Raw genomic sequence first — 21,831 nt, forward strand, 5'->3', positions numbered from 1 at the left:
AAACACAGCAATCCATTAGCAGAAGGTGTTTCACACCTGTGATGAAGCTGCAGCATATACTAACTACACACACCAACAAAGACACATGGGGCCTCTAGCACAAGATTCAGAAAACCAAACACCAATGAACATTACTTTGTTACTTACAAGCCTACACTATCTCACTGCCTTGGTCTACACGACATTTCATCCCAAATGCCAGCACCCTGGCAGCACATAGCCAGTCACTGCCGCAGCAGTCCTCGGGGCACATGCAAGCATTTGGTGACAGTAGAAACTGCTGGTTAGACACAGACGTTACAATGAGAAGGTGGCCTCTGAGTTAGACCTCCCTGAATGTGCTGTTTGTTCTCACCTCATGGCTTGGCATCCTGTTAATGAGATAAGCAGGGGGTGTCCCCGTCAGACGCATTATCTGCTGAAGCTGGTTAATATCTTAGACGCCTAGTCAAGGGTATTGTTAAACACACAGTGCAAAAATCAACTCTAGCTGTGTTTTTGTTTTTAAAGTCTAAAAGCCATCCCCAAAGAAAACAGCTCTATTTCCCACCTGCCCCAGCTCAGAGTCTAAGGTACGTGCTAAAACATTTTTTTGGAGAATGGCAGGAGCTATTAGGCACCTAGCCAGTGAGTAGCCATGCAGACACGAAAACTAGCTTTTCCCTAAGTGTCAACTTTAAATAGTTCAAGTTTCCTGGAAGTAGAGCGTTCCTTGATCCAGGACGTTTGCCAGAGAACTGTTTTGAAGTACCAACAGTCAAAACCTGTTTGCCACAATGGTGACTAAACTCCAGAAAACTGAAAGATCTACTAGACCCACCTGAGGAAGAGGCTGAGTGCTGGAGACAGAGGTTCTCTAGGAGTCACACCCAAGCTGAGACAGGAGAGTGGGTGTTGAGCTATGCCAAGTCTCAAAGACACTGGCAATGTTACATTTAAGATGCATGCCACAGCTAGGCAGTAGTGGTGCACGCCTTTAATTCCAGCACTTGGGAGGCAGAGGCAGGTGGATCTCTGAGTCTGACGCCAGCCTGGTCTACAGAGCAAGTTCTAGGACAGCTAGGGCTACACAGAGAAACCCTGTCTCAAAAAACAAAAACAGGGCTGGAGAGATGGCTCAAGGGCTAAGAGCATTGCCTGCTCTTCCAAAGGTCCTGAGCTCAATTTCCAGCAACCACATGGTGGCTCACAACCATCTGTAATGAGGTCTGGTGTCCTCTTCTGGCCTTCAGGCATACACAGAAACGGAATATTGTATACAAAATAAATAAATATTAAAAACAAAACAAAAAACCCAAACAAACAAACAAAAAACAAACCCAACAACATGCCACAAACACATAGGTAGGCAAAGAAGGGTACATTATGAAGCTGATGGCAAAAGCAAAACAGAAGGCACAAGCTGGTACCAGCACGCCACAACAATTACCCCATACCTACAGTGAGTGAACACATTAGCATCAATGAACAGAATGTTCACAGCACCATGTTTATCTGACAGGGAAAGCTTTACTCCCTGCACTTCTACATTGTGCATGGCAGTAAGGGCAGGTCACAAGCACCACTCATGCGTGCAGGTCAGGGGCCTCTAGGTTGTAGGAGTCAATTCTCTTCTCCCACCATTTGGGTCCTAAGAATCAGTTCACCAGGTCTAAGTTACAGCCCCTAAAATCTAAGAGCCCACTGCCAGTGTATCACACATTCCCTCTCAAAACAGAAGTGATGACAGCATTTAAATCTTAACATGATTTAGTGAGTTTCCTTTCTACTCCCTTAAGTACCAAGTTCATTCTTTAGCTGACGTCTTATCTTTAATAAACACCAAGCCAAATAAATAGCACTTCATTGTGGCTCCCCTGAATGCCACTTCCGCGTTAGCTCGAGTGTGCCAAACGCTGTTCGACGTCAGATTACCATTAATATATCTGCCCTTCTTCCCACTGAGCCCAAAGACGGGCTGGCCCCTCTGACCACAGACTCTAGACTTACCCTTCAGCAAACTACATACTGAACAATAGTCTGCATGCTAAGAGAAAGAATAAACAGGGCCTCAGAGTGAACCAGCCAGAACAGGATTCAGTTAGGTCTCACACACTTAAGTCCTGCCAACTCTTTCCTTGGGAATCACATGTACAAGATCTGGCTTTGTCTGCTTTTGTGAAACAGGATCAGACACCCCTGCCCCCGCTGCCCCCCAATCTAACGGTCAGAAAGACTTCTAAAGGGCTTTGCTTTCTTTTTCCTTTTGAGACAGGGTTTCTGTGTTGCTTTGGAGCCAGTCCTGAAACTAGCTCTTGTAGACCAGGCTGGCCTTGAACTCACAGATATCCTCCTGCCTCTGCCTCCTGAGTGCTGGGATTAAAGGTGTGTACCACCAACCACCCGGCTAGGGCTTTGCTTTCTAAGTATAGTGGTTTATTCCTTCTCTGGACTATTTAACCCATCCTGACATTCTGCTACTCAGGTCCTATGTGCCTGTCATGCTGACGTCACTGTTCCATTCTTCCTGGGAGAAATGAAGTATATATAGCATTCTGTTGACTACGAGTCTTTACTAATGTCTTTCATCTTTCAATTTTCTCGGTAATTTTACTCACCTGCCTTTTTTTCTACCTGTATTTAGGCACTTTGTGCTCTTCACCCTTATGGGCTTCTGGGAAAGAAACCCATGGTCTCGATGTAACTAAGCTACAACTCAACACCTGGCTTCTTTGCATAGCCCTGGCTGTCCTAGAATTCAACTCTATAGACCAAGCTGGCCTCGAACTTGGAGATCCACCTGCCTCTGCCTCTCTGAGTGCTAGGATTTAAGGTGTGTGCCATCACTGCCTTCCTCAGAGTTGCTATGTAGCCTAGGTCCCTCTGCCTCTGCCTAAATGCTGGGGTTACAAGCTTGCACCACCACACCTGCATCATGTGCTTTGCGATTCAGAAGTACTGGGTGGTGTCATCCACACTCAATCAACCTTGCCAACACTTTTAAACATGTAGATTACCCTGATCCACTCATGACAATTATGTAGGCAAAAAGCTCCTTTCTCATTACTATGTTTAACAGAGTATTACTGAGAGGATGCTTACTTTGTTTGGTACCTGATTTAATCTTGCCCAGGGCTGCAGTAGAACTGTTGAAATGTATGATGTCCATTTCATGTTAAGATAAAGACATCTCATTATTAGGCCACATATACAGCATTGTTTCTTAAACACAGATAATGGGTTAGTGATGAGTACATATTACCTTTCACACAGATGTGTTTCAGCACCTATAGCAAGCAGCACACACCTACAAGGCAGACGGTGACGGGAAGAGGACATCTCAACACTATCCTCTATGTAGCCGCACTCCTTCCCAAGTCCTCTTACCAGTCTTTTTTCTGGAGACAGAGTTTCTCTGTAACAGTCCTGGCTCACAAGGCTGCCCTTGAACACACAGAGATCTGCCTGCCTCTGTCTCCCGAGTGCTGGGATGAAAGGTGTGCGCCACCACCTGGCATCCCGCCACTCTTTTTAACACGCTAAAACAAACCCCACAGCCCTTCATTTCTAAAGGCCCCTCGCAGCTCTGGCTCTCCGGCTAGGGCCCACACTCTGACAGTGACTTTCACACTAATGTGCAAGTGCACGAAGATGAGCCCCCATTCCCAGAGCACCTGGGACCCACTGCCTCTGCCCAGTGACTCAAAGCATGAGTCAGGCAGTCACAGCTTCTGTATTTTCACCTCCTTATCTTAACAAGGAAAGGATGCGCTATGACATGTGTCCAGCACAGCATTTTACACCCTCAGAACAGAGATTCAAAGCTGTTCTAGCTCCACGGCCCTTTATGTACAGCCACATATCATATGCTGGGTCCTGACCTTCCCAGACGAGGTGATGTGTTACTGCCTGCTTCCTGCTACCCAACTGGGCAGAGGCCCCTGTACTGGGAAGTGGTGGGAGGACCTAGGAGGGCACAGCTGGGGCTTGGCTCCTCGGTTTATTTCCCTAAGAGGGAGTGAGGGGCTTTCCTAGCTTCCTCAAAATTTCTGGCCTCAGAAAGCAACCAACAGTTTAAAAAAAAATGCTAAAGTAAACTGAAGTCACCTTCTTAGGGCCTCCATGGGTTACTGTATTATCCAAGGTACCTAGAGGAGCTCAGAGCTGTCTGCAGATTGTCAGGAGTGGAGTAAGCTTCTCTGTGTGGTCTGGGGGTGGGGGTTGGGAGACAGGAGCCCCATGGGAAGGCTCCCTGCACAGGACGAGCCCCTCAAGGGAAGTAAAGAAGTAGGTGACCCCCCCAGAGATGATGTCAGACTAGCACATGGTAAATGCTCAGAGATTATAGACTCTCAACAGAAAGCAGAAAGAAAGAGCCTTTGAGCATGTGGTCAATCTCAGAGAGAAGCGAGAGCTCAGAAGCAGACATAGATTTCCCATTCATCTCTTAGAATGAAATGGAATCTCAACTCAGTTTTATTAGCATACAATTGCCCCAAAGGGGTTCCCATGATCTGAAGTCCACACCCAGATAAAGATAGAATAAAACACACTCATGCATGCAAGCAGGCTCATGCAGGCTCACATGTGTGCATATACATGTACAGAGCACACACACTCACAAACATTCAAAGGTCAAAGTGCAGAATGATGGAAGGCAAGTGGCTCCCCAAAAGGGCAGTAATTACAATCAAGGCATCAACTCACAGACTCTGAGGAGATTTTCTTCAGAAGCTCAGCCCCTGGGGTTCCAACGAGTCTTAAAATGAGTTTCAACTGATCAATATCTAATGGTGGACTATAAAGGAAAATGTCGGGACAAAATAAAAGTGGAAAAACAAAAACAATGAACAAAATAAAACAGAACAAACAAACAAAACATCCCAACAATGAAAATTAAAACCCCCAAACAAGATCAACATGGTGAAAGAGCCTAAGTGGAAGGCTTCTGCAGGCTGCACTTCCAGGATACGCTCCTCCTGTACAAAGATTCAAAGTATTCAAAGTGCCATCACACACACACACATCTGTCAGTATCACACAGCAGAAGTAAAGCCACTGGGGTTGGGCTTTAGACAGCAGAGGAAAACAAGCCGTGCTACGCAGCCCATGGTCCAGCCTACACCTCCATCTCATTTCTACCAAGGTACCAGGAGCCAGCTAAGCAGGGAGTGCTAGCAAGCAGAGGGCTGCAGAGAGAACAGCAGCAGAGCACACAGCTATGTGGTCTATTTCTGACTATTCCCCTAAGGCTTGACCTAGTGAGTTTGCAATCTGACAGACAGCTGGGAGGCCTGCTCTGACCCCAAAGCTGCCCTCTGGAGAGTGCCTCTGAACACCTCCCCTCCCCCACGAGGCAGAGGGAACACACTATGGTTTCTGTCAGAGTGGCCCAATATACACTGGGCTTCAGCCTTATGAATGTGAAGGAATACAAAGGTTTAGCCAATGTCACAAGTAATGTTTTAAGCAAAAAGACAAAGGGCCCATATTCATTCTGGCATCCAGCACCTTGCTATCTACTCAGAACAAATGTACATGTATCCACCAGAAGATCAAACACTCCACTTGTTCACTGCCTTTAGTTAGAGGAAAAACACCTTAAAATGGCCTTTAGTATTTTCTGTGAGCATCTAAATAGCTTATTCAGATCTATGCCAATGACCAGGATCTGCAGGACTGTATCCTTTCTCCACATGCCAGTCTAAACGCCCCCTCCCAACCTCCTGACACCCCTTACTCTCTGAGCACTGTCTGGGAACTGTCTGTGTGCTTGTGCCTTGTCCCTTTAGCAAGTGCACAGGCAGGCAAGGCCAGGTAAGTAAGATATCTATCCCCAGTTCTCAGGTGGGAAGCAGCTCTTGTTCATTTTGCAGGTTATGCAGCCCAGGCTGGCTTTGAACTCAGGATCCTTCTGCTTCATTCCCCCAAGTGTGTTGGGATGACAGATGTATGCCATCACCCACATTCTATACCTAATTTCTAGATTATTATCTAGTACATAAAAGGTACAAGCATCACTTAAAGTGCAGATACAGTAGATGAAAATATTCCTGATTTGGTTTTCACAGAGGCAAGACAGTATAACTTAATAATAAGAACAGCTCTGCAAACCACAGCACAGCTGCCTAGTTATTGGAACTGCTTATGCAATAAGATGGCATCTTGCCTTAAAAAAATCTGCTTAAAAAGAAGATTTTAGAAAGGTGACAGGAAGACGTGGCCTGCTGCTTGTTTCACACATGAAGCTTTCCTGGCGTGCAACAAGGCCGTGAATTTGCTGTCTGCACACTGGTTCACAGTTCACAAGCCTACAACAGGCACTGAGCTGGTCCTTTAAGACCCAGAAACTGCATCCTACAGAAAACTGAAGGCAAACCAGAAGCAGGGCCACCCACATAAGATATTTCTCAAGGTAGAGAATGGTTTAAAAAACCAAAACCAAACAAAACAACCCTGCCACTGCAAATATAAACATAAGCTCTAAGTGAAGCTTAAGGCAGGAGTCTCCAGCTGGGGACAGAGGGGGGTGAGATGTGCACTGGTCACTCGGGGTAGACAGAAGCATCTTCCTTGAAAACACAGCCACCCGGTTTCCATAAATCCAGCTCCACTCACACCTCCACCTCCCAGGAGCATGCGATCTGAGCAGCTGCTGCAGGATGACACGTGCAACAGGAGGAAATAGATCCTTTAGCCCCTGGCAGCTGGTTTTGCAGTGTAGGCCTCAGAACTCTGCGAAGTGGCTGAGGAGTATGGGTCTGCAGTCTGGCTTGTATCTTAGCTGCTCTGAGGAGCAGCAACCTTTCTGACTAGGGAGCTCACTCAGCAGCAGGCAAGTGTTCCACACCTTCTCTCTGTCTGCAGGTGTGAGCACTCTCAGGGTGAATGAAAGCTGTAACTGACTCAGCAGGTCACACTCATGCCCCTCTGTGAAATGTCACTATACTTTTTCTGCCTGTCTCAAACTACTATTCTGGAATGGGATCAAGGCTTCAACTCACAGCCAATATTCCAGGCACTTCTAAGCCTCTTTATGCTTGTTATAAAGGACAGACGTTACTCCCCGCCATGAAGCCTTCTATGTCTTGTTCAAACAAGAAGTCTTTCTGGAAATGCTTATTTGAGACTGGCCTCAAGCTCACTATGTAGCCGAGGTGACCTAAACAGAGTCTCCTCCCTCCACTCCAGGACTGGGGTTACCGGAATGTACATAGCAGTTATCTGGAGTCCTAATTTATGCTTGGCTTTTCTCCCCAGTAATTTATCTATACCTCTATTAAACATTCCACCTTGTTTTTCCACCAGAGGAAGATTTCCGTTCAAGTCATTGCCATCTCTCCTTGTCAGCCCAGCCTGACCACTCTGGTTTAGGGCAGGGTGGCATCATCTATCTCCCCAGTACCTTGCCTGGGGCAGCCAGCCTGACAAATGCTGGCTGATCCGGAGACTTGTAATATGCTTTTCTTTTCTTTCTTTTTTTTTAAAAAATATCTATTTATTTATTATGTATACAATATTCTGTCTGTGTTGTGTGTATGCCTGAAGGCAGAAGAGGGCACCAGACCTCACTACAGATGGTTGTGAGCCACCATGTGGTTGCTGGGAACTGAACTCAGGACCTTTGGAAGAGCAGGCAGTGCTCTTAACCTCTGAGCCATCTCTCCAGCCCCTCTTTTCTTTCTTTTATTGTTGGTTTTTCGAGACAGGGTTTCTCTGTGTAACCCTGTCTATCCTGGAACTCATACTGTAGACCAGGCTAGCCTAGATCTGCCTGCCTCTGCTTCTTGAGTGCTGGGATGTGCCAGCATGTGTCACCACTGCCCAGCTATAATATGCTTTTCAACTTGACTCACTGCCCACAACACATTCTATGCAGTTTATACAAAAAGAAAAAAAAGTAGTAAGAAGCTTGTTGCTTTCAGAGTCTGAAGTGCAGCCTATGAGCACAGCGCCCAGTGTGAAGGGAGGGGCTGTGGATGAAGCGGCTGCAGCACAGTCTGGGAGCTGGAAGGCAGTAAACACACTATAAAAGAAACCGCCTTAGCAGCTGAAAGCTGTAGGCAAAGCATGCAAACACCACCACCACCAATCCTAACACTACTACCTACGGCAAAGCTACCAACCGGCTTACACCTCAGAGCACAGTGACACTCACTGCAGTCAACCATTCCCACAGTGGGCCACCCTCGCAACTGTGCAGCCCTTCTTCCCCTGCACAAAAGCTATGTTTACTGTCAGTTTCAAATATATTCCAATTAGGGTGACAATACCAAAATTTAACTCATAAATTTCCTGAGTCTATAGAAGCATGAAGAAATAGACAATTTAGGCCCAAGGTTACTTTTGAGATCAATTCTCTGTAACAGAAGCCAAAGGCAGAATATCCAGGTAAGGGGAAAGAATAATAATTTGAAAATTAATGTAACTCAGGCTGAGCTCAAACTCACAGAAATCCCCTTGTCTCAGCCTCCCAGGTGCTGGGATCACAGGTGCTGGGATCACAGGTGCTGGGTCCTCATGCCTAGTTCAACAAGTCTCCGGGAGGGAAGTCAGTTCTTCTAATGACAGGACAGGACAGGATAGACTTCAACGGAACCCAACCTGCTCCCTTCTCTTTTGGACTATGGACATAGTCAAATTTCACTAGCACACACACAAATATTTCCTAAGGTTTTTGGTCAAACATGAGACATATACTCTTTTCTAGGAAAATACATTTTCAAGGACAAAGAGCAGATAATAAACTCTGCAGATGTGACCAAGAGCTCCACAGTAGCCTGGAATGGAGCATAACAAAGGATTATTTATTTGGGGACAAACTCACAGTAAGGGTAGACATCCACAGTCCTCTCTGCACTGGGAACTGGAACTGAACCAGCAAAAAAAGGGCTGCATGCACTTTTAGTCTGCACTTATAGTACATGAGACCATGCCCAAAGTGGGCCGATACCTTAAAGGATATTGGCTGAAGGAGTTCCCACAACAAATCTCATAAAATACTTTTCTTCTTCAACATACACTTGTTTTTTTCTTTTTTCTTTGTTGAGACAGGGTTCCACCATGAGCACTGGCTGGCTTGGAATATACCATGTTAGAGCAGGCTGACTTCAAACTCAGATCTGCCTGCCTCTACCTCCCAAATGCTGGGCTTAAAGGTATATGACTACCATGCCTGCCATCAGACACTTTTTTTTTAAATTCAAGTATTGTGTCTGTGTGCAGACAGGTCAAAAGATCTGTAGTTATAGGCAGGTGTAAGATGCCTGACACGGGTGCGGGAAACTAATTCTCTCCCTCTTCACGAGTGGCTGGTGTGGAGGCTCTTAACCACAGAGCCATCTCTCCAGCCCTAAATAAGATACTTGCCTTCAATGTTTGAGGAATAACTGTGGAGATGCAGCTCAGTGGTACAATATCTGCCTAGCATTTATAAGTCCCTCCCTGAGTTTAAGAAAAGAAAAAAACAAAAAAATGAGAAAATAAAGGAACTCAATAATGGAAAGCAATGGACAGATATGATACTCTAGTGGGTTTGCTTAACTACCCATATTCCATCATCTGGGTGGAGCAGACACGGGGTTCATAGGACTGTTGTCCTGTATGTCTGCAACGTCCCTTAACATGCTTGGGGAAGAAGAAAGGACCGACACTGCACTGAGACTGGTCTAATACATGGAGGACACTACACAGGTCAGAGCAGCAACAGTGGGGTGTGAATGACCCAGCAGCACCAGCACCTCTCATTCACATCTTTTTCTTAATCTTTATTTTCATGTGTACGAGCATTTGCCTGTGTGCATATGGGCACCATGTGCATGCCTGGTGCCCACAGAGACCAAAAGACACTGGACCCCTGAGATTGGAGTTATAGACAATTGTGAACCATCATGCTGGGATTTGAGCATGGGTCCTTTGAAAAAGCAGTCAATGCTCCTAGCTACTGAGCCATCTCTCAAGAGCACAGTTTACATCTTAAGAGTAACATGGCCATAATAATGGGGGGCGGGGCTTTTATGCACAAAGGAAATTTATCTGATTATATAGGAAAGAAAAATAACGAGCTGTTGGTTGTTTGAAAGAAAATGGCCCCCATTGGAAGTGGCACTGTTAGGAGGTGTGGCATTATTGGAATAAGTGTGGCCTTGTTGAAGGAAGCATACTATTGTGGACTGGGCTTTGAGGTCTCCTATGCTCAAGCTAGGCCAAATATGGCACACAATTCACAACCTGCTGCCTCTGGATCAAGATGCAGGCCTCAGCTCCAGCACCATCTCTGCCTGCATACTGCTATGTCCCACCATGATGATAATGGACTAAACCTCTGAAATGCTAAGTGAGCCTCAATTAAATGTTTTCCTTATAAGAGCAGTTGTGGTCATGGTGCCTCTTCACAGCAATAAAACCGTAAGACACAATCCAAGGCTGTAATCACTGGTAGATACTGGATACACATAAGGAAAAGGCTACACAATTCCCTGCTCTTAGGCTGAATGAAGTACTGGCATCAGTGACTCCAATACCTAACACTCACAGATTTCAAAATTGGTGGCATCTGGAAAACGTTAGGATTCCACTTGACAAGACCGTCTAGTCTCCCTCTTTTGCTCTTAAGTCCTGTTGGCTGAACTCACTTGATACACAGTCAGGTAGGCTTCTAGAGAAGGGCTTACTCTTTACACAACTACTATGAACACTCTTATTAAGCCAGATGGAAGGGTCTTCTAGAGTCACAAGCATAGTAGTTAGAGGCAAGGACTGTCCAACATCATGAATTTAATTAGTGCTGTTAAGTTATAAAGTTTAAAATTGTTGAGGTTAATTTTGTTAATGGAAATTTTATCACAATGGGAGTAAATTAGTGACTTTTATACTATATATACTTTCCCACAAAAATCCAGTCATCAAGTGACATACATCACAGGCTTGTGATAACACCCATATAACACATCCTAACAGCACAGTGACTGAGAGAGGCAGACAGAAACCCATAGAGGAGACTGAACCCAGCAGAGAGGCAGCCTGCACACTGTCTCATCAATGAGCCTCTCATAAACCTCAGGCCTTCCAGGCCAGCTGCTGTGGAGTCAGCATGATCTCCAGAGGTCTTGGAAAGAACTCTAGAAATCAGAACAAGGCAGTGAGGAGAACCTGACTCATCAAGACCTTAAGAAAAATGGAAGAGGTCTGCTAAGCCTACTTAGTTCACCCCGTTAAACTAAATCCAAGTGGGTTAACTCCTATTTTACTCAAGACACCAGCCTGGCAGAGCTGCCAAGAGATGGGACTCAGCTGGTAAAGTGCTTGTCAGGCACACAGAGCCCTAGGTTCCAAAACCAGTACAGCAAGAAAACTACAGTTCCAGGTCTATCACTGGAGGCTCAGGGTGGTGGCAGCTGAGCTCCAAAGGGCTTGAGCAGCCCTGAGCATCAGGCACAGGCAGCTGGTACTTAGGAGACTGAGGCAAAAGGAGCACTGTGAGGTTGAGGCTGCTGGAGATACACAGTGAGTTCTAGGTCAGCACAAACTAAGACCGGCTCAAACAAAATTCCATGCAGAGAAGACAGAAAAATCACCAGAGACCCTTGGAAGTTGGAGACACCCCTAACCACTGTAGGTTCAGGCTACAAAGTGTAAACTCATCCAAAACATCCCTAAAAAAGAGTACCTCCAGAATCCCTGCCCACTAAGGGCCACTTAGGAAGTGTCTTCCCAGGAATCATTCAGTGCTGAGCTACTCACAGGTCACTGCAGTCATGCTTCAGAAAGAAAGAAAAGCGAGCTACTGACCAAGCTGGCAATGAACCTTGGTGTCACTGACATGATACTGGTTTTTGAGACATGCAGAATCCAAGTACAGGGTGGCTGAAGTATCCACCAGAAGGGAAGTCTGGGAAACTTGGCTATGTACGCTGGGGCTGGATTTCCTGTGAGTGGCCTGAGAGCATGACTCATGAAGCTGCGAGAGTAAAGCTGATGATGCAAGAGGTCCAGGAAACACAAGTACCCAGAATGTGGACCGTGACAGCTACAGGCAGTGAGCCAAGAGAGAGACCATATGGATACACCCAGCAACGTCACAGGAGCTGGGCTGCTCAAGCCCTTTGGAACTCAGCTCACACCACCCTGGCTCTCTAATGACGGACCTGAACTATGGAATTTTAATGCTGTGTTTCATGCCGCTTTGGTCTGGTCCTTCCTTACCTTTGGATGAGACTGTTTATGCCACTGAATACTGGAAGTATATAATCTGTTTTTAACGGGCTAACAGCTCAAAGTTTGCCTTGCACTTCTGAGACTCAAGAGGACTTGGACTCTTGGATGTGGTCTGAATGCATTTTGCTCTATAAGATGAATGTGGCCTTCAGAGGCTAGGGATAGGATGTTAAGTGCCTCCTGCTGAAGGTCTGGTCCCTGGCTGGCGGTGCTATTTTGGTGCCGGAAACACTAGGAGGTGGGGCCTGATGGAGGAATTAGGTCATTGGGAATCTGTCCTATTTTGTCCCTGGCTTCTTTCTTCTCCCATCTTCTGTTTCCTGGTTCTTGGCCACCATGAAGTGAGCAGACTCCTCTGCTACGTGCTCCCGCTACCACAATGCTCAGCCTCACCATGGACTGAGACTTCTGAGTCCATGAGCCAAAATAAATCTTCCTTTCTTTAAATCCTCTCTCAGGTATCTGTGGCCATGGCAAGTGGCTGACACAGCCATAGTGAAGATGCTGCTAGCACTCCCTGGTGGCTCACAATCACCTTTTGGACTGTACACTAATGTCATGTTATGGTTAAGGAAACTGAGGAACACCAAGCTTGGGAAACTTGCTCAAAGTCACATAATTCGAAGTAAAAGGGCTTAAATCTAAATTCCAGGGTCTGGACCCCTAACCCATGAATACCTGGACTACAAAAGTGAGGAACTGAGAGGTCCCTACAGATGTTGCTGTCTGTCTGCCTATGAAGGTATGTATGTCTAGGACTAGCCAAAGCGGAGCTGGAGAGACACAGGAAGAAAGAGACCAGAGGGCAGCGTCAGGGCAGGCTCAGAAGACAGCAGAAGGGTCCTCTCTGCCTGGACCGTAACACATGTAAACCAAAATCTCACGGGAAGGGAGATGTTCTAGGTGCTGATGTCCCAGAGAGTGACAGGGTGAGCTGAGCAACAGGGCGAGCTGAGCACGGGGAGGCTGGACTCTGGTCCAGTAGCACCCAGAGGAGCAGAGGTTCCGCTTCACAAAGACATGGTCCAGGGCTGGAGAGATGGCTCAGTGGTTAAGAGCACTGGCTGCTCTTCCAGAGGTCCTGAGTTCAATTCCCAGCAACCACATGGTGGCTCATAACCATCTGTAATGAGATCTGGCACCCTCCTCTGGTGTGCGAGCATACATGTTGAATATATAATAAGTAAATAAATCTTTAAAAAAAAAGACATTGTCCAGAAGAAACGGCCTGGACAATCCCTGGAGAAGAGCAGCTCCAGCCGCGGGCACGTGAGCTCACAGACTCAGGTGTGGCAGGTCAGCTAGCCCTGCAGCTAGATGAAGCACGGGTTGCTGTGTCTTTTCTAAGAGCCCAACCAAAATCACTTCTAGGCTATGACAGGCTGTGCAGAAACCCTTCCTGAGGACTAATTTTAAGCTTGTGTTTTAACATTCTTATCTAAATATTCTCCCCAGAGTTGGAGAGAGGTCTCAAACCACATTTGGCAATATTATTACTAGGTCACGGAACACATGCCCAGCAGATAGAAAGGGTGACTGGTGCCCAGAACCCAGATGGTGTGGAGTATGAGACTCAAGTGGGGCTGGCTCTAACCAGAAACAATGTGTGGAAAACAAAATCACAACAGGGGACTCTCTCCTCTTGCTTCTACTGTTTGTTGTTCAGCAACAAAAAGGACAAGAGTCAGCAGGCATGTCAGAACAGGGCCACAGCCTTTTTAGTGTAAGCAAATGTGAGAACATGATCCCTCTGAGCTCCAGGTGCTGGGCACGCTTGCTAAGGGTTTGCAGAAGACTGAACTCATTAATAAGGACGGGCTGCAAAAAGACGACAGCTAAGTTTTAAGCTTGTTTGCTTGGCAAGGTGAGCTATTCAACAAGAGGACGGACCTCCAAAGCAGCACCTGAGCCTTCCTCACAACCGAGTAAGGGAAACACACATCTACAACAGCCGAACACAGATGAGAAGCAGGGCAAAAACATGTTAAAGGATACGGTCTGTACCAGGAAACAGCGTTCTTCCGGTCAACAGCTCAGCCATGATGCAGCCCACGGACCAAATATCCACTGGAATAGCAATGAGAACACAAACATGGTTTCTATTCATTCATGGTCATGGCCACAGATTGGACTCAAACTGGGAGTGAAAGATTCAAATCAACACTTAAAGACACCTGACATTCAACAACCATTTTTTTTGTAGAAATAAATAAGCTTATTAAAACTGTCACCCAATAAAGGGCTCCACAGGTCATGTAAGTTAGCATATAACTAAGATAAACAAACATCTCACAGAAGGGCACTTTTCTCACTGGTGAATGGTGGACCTCCCGGGAATACTGAGGTGTCAACCCACTCTCCGCTGGTAAAGACCCAGCCCTGAGTCATCTGCAAATCACGTTAGCAGCATCGCTCCCCCATCTGGGTCAGGTCTGGGCAGGTGATTGGAGCAGCACCTGTCTGGTTGTAGTGCATCCAGTTCAGCATGATCTCAGGAGCCCTGTACCACCTGGTAGCCACGTAGCCTGTCATTTCATCATCAGTATGCCGAGCCAGTCCAAAATCCAGAATCTAAGGGCAAGAGCAGAGATCAGGCATGGGAGCAGGCAAGTTCTGCTACCTTATGACAAAGAAAATGGTTTTTCTCTCATTCCATGGGCTTTGCTGTCCTAACTCAAGATACACGGCAAACATACTCCAAGAACTTTTTAAAAAGAAAGATGCCAGCAAAGCACACTATCCCCCGCTAGGGGTTTACTCAAGAACAAAGCCATATGCCCACACAGAGGTCTGCACAGGGACGTTCACAATGGCTTTATCTCAAACCAGAACAGAGGCTTGGGTGCGCTTCTGAGACGGGCGGCTACTGAGCAACAGAATGAGAACACTGATGCCCAGCGTCCAGATGAAGAACCTAATACCGCAGCACAGTCATGGGCACGGTTCTGTAGGATTCCATTACAAAAGAATACTTCACAGTCAGAAATCCTGTCAGTGGCTACCTGGAACAGGGGGAAGGGGAAGGGGCGAGGGTCACTAGGAGGAGATACTCAGAACTTTTTGAAGTTATGGAGATTACTATGTTATAATGGTAGTAGTTATATGGACATTAGAACCCTAAAAAAAGTAAAGTTAAAATGGGTGTATTTTACTGTATTTTTTTAATTTTCCAATTTTATGTGTATGGGTATTTTGATTGCCATGTATGCCTGTGTCCCAAGAGCATGCAGTGCCCACAGAGACAAAAAGTGGGCATCAGATCCTCCAGATTCAGTGGGTGCTGGGAAGCGAGCCATCCTTCTAGCTCTCCGTATGTTACCTTTTTCAAAAATTCATTAAAAATATGTAGTACTACTTACTTTTTACAGATGGTTAATTCACTTTTATCTTATTTGAATCATTGAGTTTCTGCCATTTTCTTTTCAGAAAACTAATAGTGAGTGTTCAGGAATGCTTAACATTCCTTAACATGACAGACAGATTATAATACCCCTTTATTATACAATTGGCATGTTATATTTCTTTCTTCTTTCTTTCTTTTTTTTTTTTTTTTTTTTTTAAGATTCACTTATTACCTATACAGTGTTCTGTCTGTGTGTATGCCTGCAGGCCAGAAGAGGGAACCAAATCTCATTACAGATGGCTGTGAGCCACCATGTGGTTTCTGGAAACTGAACTCAGGACCCCTGGAAGAGCAGCCAATACTCAGCCTTGGAGCCATCTCTCTAGCCCAACATGCTATATTTCTAATTTTATTTTATTTTCTTTTTTCTTCTCCCCCACACCCCTGAGACAGGGCTTCTTTATGTGGCCCTGGCTGTCCTGGAACTTGCTCTGTAGACCAGGCTTGGCCTGAACTCAAAGGTCTGCCTACCTCTGCTTCCTGAGTGCTGGGATTAAAGATTTGTTACTGAGATCTACTTCCGAGGTCATTTAAACAGCTTGCTTAGCCTACAGTTCAAAGTTCCAGTCTGATATTCCATGCTTTCTTCCTTACCTTCAGCTCACAGTCCTCATTCACAGCTAGGTTACTAGGTTTCAGGTCCTAAGAAGCAAGCGGAGAGAACAGTATCAACTTGATGCACAATGAGTCCTCCCACTTCCTGGTACAAAGGATGCAGACACATGGAAGACAAGCAGACTTCCAAGCTACAGTCAGTGTCCGAGCAAAATTAGCCTTCAGCAGGTACACAGGCAAGTGCTCCTCTACCAGCCTACACTAAGAGCAAGGTTGAAGTCAATCACTATTTTGACAGAGCCCTCAGCTAGAGTCACTCTTCCAGCCCCGCCCACATTGTCAAAGGCGCAATACGTACCCTGTGAATTATGTCAGCTGAATGTATGTACTGCAAAAGAGAAGAGCGTCAGTTTCCACGTCACACCCTGCACGTCTGCAGTCTCCTCAGCCGGAGCACCCTCCCCTCCAAGACCAACCCTGGATGGTCTGGCACTCATCTATTGCCCACAGTGGTCCTCCTTCCTCTACCTCTCCAGTCCTGAGAGCGAACAGAGAGGCCAGTCAAGGCCTGGGGATGCTTTAAAGCCACAATATCACACGGATCACACAAGACACCAGCTTGTATCATATTGATACTAACTTTTCAATATGGCCAACAGCACCACTCTTGGATGTTTAGACTGAAGGATCAAAGGAACGGATGACACAACACTTAGACTTGTTTCATAGAAATCTGTGGCCTGGGAAATATATGACCAGCAGGGTTGGCTGATTCTGTAACTCTTCTAAGTCTCTCATAAGAAAACCCGACTGTTGTAGGTCCTCACTAGACAGGAAAAGGGGAGAATTCATTTTCCCACACGACACCGTTACTGGCTGTACCTTCAACCCTCGGAGGATCTGGTAGATGAGGAACTGAACATGGTCATCAGTAAGCTTCTGACACTTCACAATGTTGTTTAGGTCTGCGCCCATGAGATGTGTCACCAGGTACCTAGAAACAGAAGAGCAATTACAGACAATCCAGGGAAGACCACCCAGAAGCACCACAATGACAGCCAAAACCTCAACTTTGCCACCTGCAAGTTGGCAATCTAATCTCACCACATTTATACCCATTCCTGCTTGCTGAATGCTTTTCCACATTCTGTAAAGAAAAAACTGAGGTAAAAAGAAAACATCGGGGGCTGGAGAGATGGCTCAGAGGTTAAGAGCATTGCCTGTTCTTCCAAAGGTCCTGAGTTCAATTCCCAGCAACCACATGGTAGCTCACAACCATCTATAATGGGGTCTGGTGCCCTCTTCTGGCCTGCAGGCATACACACAGACAGAATGTTGTATACATAAATAAATAATACATACATACATACATACATACATACATACATACATACATACATAGAAAACATCGAAGGCCGGGTGGTGGTGGTGCACGCCTTTAATCCCAGCACTCGGGAGGCAGAGGCAGGTGGATCTCTGTGAGTTCGAGGCCAGCCTGGTCTACAAGAGCTAGTTCCAGGACAGGCTCTAGAAACTACAGGGAAACCCTGTCTTGAAAAACAAAACAAAAAAACAAAACAAAACAAAACAAAAAAAAAACATCGAAGATGAAGATGATTAAGAGATTGATGGGGGGAGGGAGACAAGTCCATTGTGGGTGGTTCTGAAAGAAAGCAGGCTGAGCAAGCCATGAGGATCAAGCCAGTAAGCAGCCCACCATGGCTTCTGCATCAGCTCTGCCTCCAGGCTCCTGTATGAGTTCCGGCCTTCATGACTTCTGGTGAATTAGCACCCACCACCATCAGTTGCTTTTGGACATGGTGCTTCATCACTGTAAAATTAACCCTGAGAGAGGCGTGTCCTTGTTGGAGGTTTCACTGGAGGTGAACTCTTGGGGTTTCAAAAGCCCTCACCAGTGCCCCCCTCGCCATAATTAATGGCCCTTCTAAAAACTCTCTAAAACGATAAGCCCCCAATTAAATGTTTGCCTCTGTAAGCTGCCTTGTTTGTGGCATCTGTTCACAGCAATAGAACAGTGCTGGAGATCACACCCAGGGCTTCAAGAATGCTAGGCAGTCCTCTAATTCACACTCCAGTCCCATCAGCTTTCTTATTTTAGCAGGAGAAATATACAGTATAACTAATTGCATGCCCATAAGGATCACATACTTGCAATCTCATCATTGTACTTTTACCTCATTGTAAATCGATGTTGTAGGTTGATTTATTTTTATGTGCATTGGTGTTTGACCTGCATGTCCCTGTGAGGGAATAGGATCCACTGGAACCTGAGTTACAGACAGTTGTGAGCTGTCATGGGTGCTGGGATTGAACCTGGGTCCTCTGGAAGACCCAACTTAACTGCTGAGCCATCTTTCCAGCCCTATGTTGTAGGTTTTAAAACAGGTGTGCCCTTAGATTTTCAAAGTGTAATTTTCTTTTTTCCAGGAATGACTAGCAAAAGGCTGTTTACTGGCACTACCCTAAAGGAAGCAGGAACAGGGCGGTCCAGAGCTTCCCACAGGTGTGGTGCTGAGTAGTAACCCTGCCTTTATATGGGAGTGACTGCATTCAAGCCCAGCAGGTTTGCCACAGAGACTCTAGACCCAACGTCTTCACCCCACCAAAGAGCAGAGCAGAACCACAAGGCTGAGTTTGTAAGGGTAGGTGTGTCTCCTCCGTGAGAGAAAGCTCAGCTGCCTCGCACAGTGCTCAGGTGGTCTACTGTCGTAAGTAGACCAGAGGGATTTGGCCTAGTTGTGACTTTAAGGAAAAAGACGAGCTCTACATGTAATTTACAGAGTGAATTAGAAGGCTGGAGAGATAGCTGATCAGTGAAAATGCTTCCTGCTCTCCAGGGTACCTGAGTTCAGTTCCCAGAATCCATGTCAGGTGGTTCACAACTGCCTGTAACTCCAGCTTCAGATACATACCCTCTAACATATACATACAGTAATTCTTAAAAATATAAAGAGTAAGCCAGGCGGTGGTGGCACATGCCTTTAATCCTAGTACTCGGAAGGCAGAGATAGGCAGATTTCCATGAGTTCGAGGCCAGCCTGGTTTACAGAGCAAGTTTTAGGACAAGTTCCAAAGTTACAGAGAAACCCTATCTTGAAAAACAAACAAAAAACCAAAAGAGTACATTAGACTCTCTGAAGTGTTTTCATCAGGGTAGTTTTTATTTCAGTGATGTTCCAGGCCTCAAAGACTATAATCAAAGGCAGCTGCCAAGGCTGACGACTTGAGGGCCATGTTCAGGACCCAGGCCATGGAGAGAACTGACTCCTATAAGTTGTCCTCTGGCCTTCACATGCAGGCTGTGTGGCATGAAAATTTACACAATATGCACACACGCATACATAAATTAATAAAATTTTAATATTTTAAGATGTCACAATAACCAAGGATACCTTATCTCGGGATGATTTATTTATTTATTTATTTATTATGTATGCAATATTCTGTCTACATGTGTGCCTAAATGCCAGAAGAAGGCACCAGACCTCATTACAGATGGTTGTGAGCCACCATGTGGTTGCTGGGAATTGAACTCAGGATCTTGGGAAGAGCAGGCAATGCTCTTAACCACTGAGTCATCTCTCCAGCCCTCTAGATGATTTCTTTAATGGTTTCTGAATGTTTAGTGAAGACTGTCAAGAGCACAGCACTATCCCCTCTTGATTCCATCCATTCAATTTTTTTGGTAGTGCTGAGGATTGAACACAGTGTCTCATGCATGCTGGCAGACACTCTCTAAATTACACCCCCAGTCCTGGAGCTTTTGAGACAAGGTCTCACTATTTACCTGGGCTGGCCTTGGACTGGACATTCTTCTGCCTCACCCTCCTGAGTGCTGGGATTAGATGTATGCAGCTCAAACACCTGCTTCAAGAACCTATCTTATTTTTAGTCTCAAACTGGCAGACAATCTGGTAAATATAAGAACACTGACTAGGGCACTGTGATGACTCAGTGCATAAAGCACTCACCATGAAATCCTAAATTCAACCCCTAGGACTCATGGTGGATGGAGAAGAACCAACTCCCCAAAGTTGCACTCTGACTTCTGTATGTGCACCATGGCACACATGCTTCTGCACACCACAAACACACAGACACAATGTAGACCACCCGCCCCTGTGTAACTCTCAGTGCATTTCTCTACCACACACAACTGTACGGGACGATCTGGAGACGAATGAATGGGCTCAGTGCTTCTGATGCATTTTATCACAGACATGTCTAGGAGGCTGAGTCCATCAAACCACTGCACAATCACACAACAGAGGACAGGAGCAAGCACTATCTGGGGTTTCTGTTCATGGCAGTCAGGCTTCTCAGACCAGTGAGCAGGACATGGAAGGACGAGTACAGATGAACTCACTCAAAAGTCAAGCCTGGCTCCACCCAGCACCATGGAAGCAAGATGGACACTCGGAAAGGGGCACCGCTGGAGAGCCACATGTCTCTGCAGGATCTGATTCTGGCAAGCGTACTTCATGACATTCGAGAAGACACGCCTAACACCATCACTGGACTAAACAGTAAATTCCTATAATAAGGAAGGCTGCAGTGCACTGTAGTTGGAAAGCTATTTAATACTTCATCTTTAAAAGATTAAGTGAGATTATATCATAAGTTGAAGGCCAAAATGATGACTTCACAACCAGATTCGAATCTTGCTTCTCTCTTGAGAAGGTGGTGCCCTCACATGTCCTCCAGGGACAGGAATCAGTGAGATGCAGTGGACCAGCACTAGGTGGGACTCAGGACTGTGCCCTGTCTCAGAGCCCCCTTTACTAAGTCCTGCTTGGGTGACACCCAGTTGTCAAGATTTCTCCTCCCATGCCTTTTGAAAGCAAAATACAATGAAGGTTTAAAACAAAACAAAAGCTTCTTGCTCTAGCCTGCTATCTCCACCAGTACTGGCTCCACTCTAAGCAGTAACAAAAAGGCAGAGCTTGCCTTCCATATCTAAACAGGGCTTAAACCCGCTCCAGGAGGTGACACTAACAGCAAGTCCTCACCAAAGGGCAGAGCACTTCTTTTTAAAAGTGAAAATCAGATCCCAAATGTTCCTCCCTCAGGATAAGAGAGAAAACCCCTCCAGACTGGAGCTGAGCTGCTACTACACCCGGCTAGCACCACAGATCGTCTGAATGTTTTAGTTTTAGCTCGTGGCTGCAGTGGGCAATGGTTCTGGTCTTTGTTTTGGTTTTTCAAGACAGGGTTTCTCTATGTAGCCCTGGATGCCTGGAACTTGCTATGCAGACAGACCAACTGGCCTTGAGATCTGCCTCTCGCTGCCTCCAGAGTGCTGGGCTTAAAGGTGTGCATCATCACGTCTGGTGGACCATGTTTATGAACTAAGGAAGTGTTTCCAGGAATCCAAAGCAGAAAAGAAGCTGACAGCAGCTACTAATGAGGAATACCACTATATGAAAAAAGCCTCTGTTTTCAGCTGCTATACCCATCCAGTTCTGACCCTGTTAGTGTACATTCAGGAGAAAAACTACATCTGCTACAATGAAATCTCCTTGAATATTACAGAGTGTCTATGGTATGAGTAACTGGAGACGGAGCTGAATGGAAGTCACACCACATAAAAGCAAAGCCTTTACTCCCCTTCCCAGCCCCACACCATGCCCCGGACCTTTTGATCTCTTTTCTGGGAC

The 21,831-nt window shown here is 46.0% G+C and overlaps 1 protein-coding gene across 4 annotated transcripts in view; it reads right to left on the reverse strand.

The window, feature by feature from the left end:
• Nucleotides 1–21,831, reverse strand: part of Mapk14 (mitogen-activated protein kinase 14) — a 60,785-nt gene that overhangs the window by 8,141 nt on the left and 30,813 nt on the right. For 2 of the 4 annotated variants that reach the window (XM_038343906.1, XM_038343910.1), the window contains exons 4-9: nucleotides 17,036–17,147; nucleotides 16,512–16,541; nucleotides 16,193–16,240; nucleotides 14,652–14,766; nucleotides 14,191–14,262; nucleotides 4,687–4,766 (exon numbers count right to left, since the gene is read on the reverse strand). In XM_038343906.1, the coding sequence (XP_038199834.1) occupies nucleotides 4,687–4,766; nucleotides 14,191–14,262; nucleotides 14,652–14,766; nucleotides 16,193–16,240; nucleotides 16,512–16,541; nucleotides 17,036–17,147 (457 nt within the window). Of the gene's footprint in view, nucleotides 1–355; nucleotides 436–4,677; nucleotides 4,767–14,190; nucleotides 14,263–14,651; nucleotides 14,767–16,192; nucleotides 16,241–16,511; nucleotides 16,542–17,035; nucleotides 17,148–21,831 lie in introns of those variants that run through there. The other 2 variants (XM_038343907.1, XM_042055710.1) reach the window with 2 other exon arrangements.

Source organism: Arvicola amphibius, chromosome 9 (assembly GCF_903992535.2).
Source record: "Arvicola amphibius chromosome 9, mArvAmp1.2, whole genome shotgun sequence".
Classification (NCBI taxonomy): Eukaryota; Metazoa; Chordata; class Mammalia; order Rodentia; family Cricetidae; genus Arvicola; species Arvicola amphibius.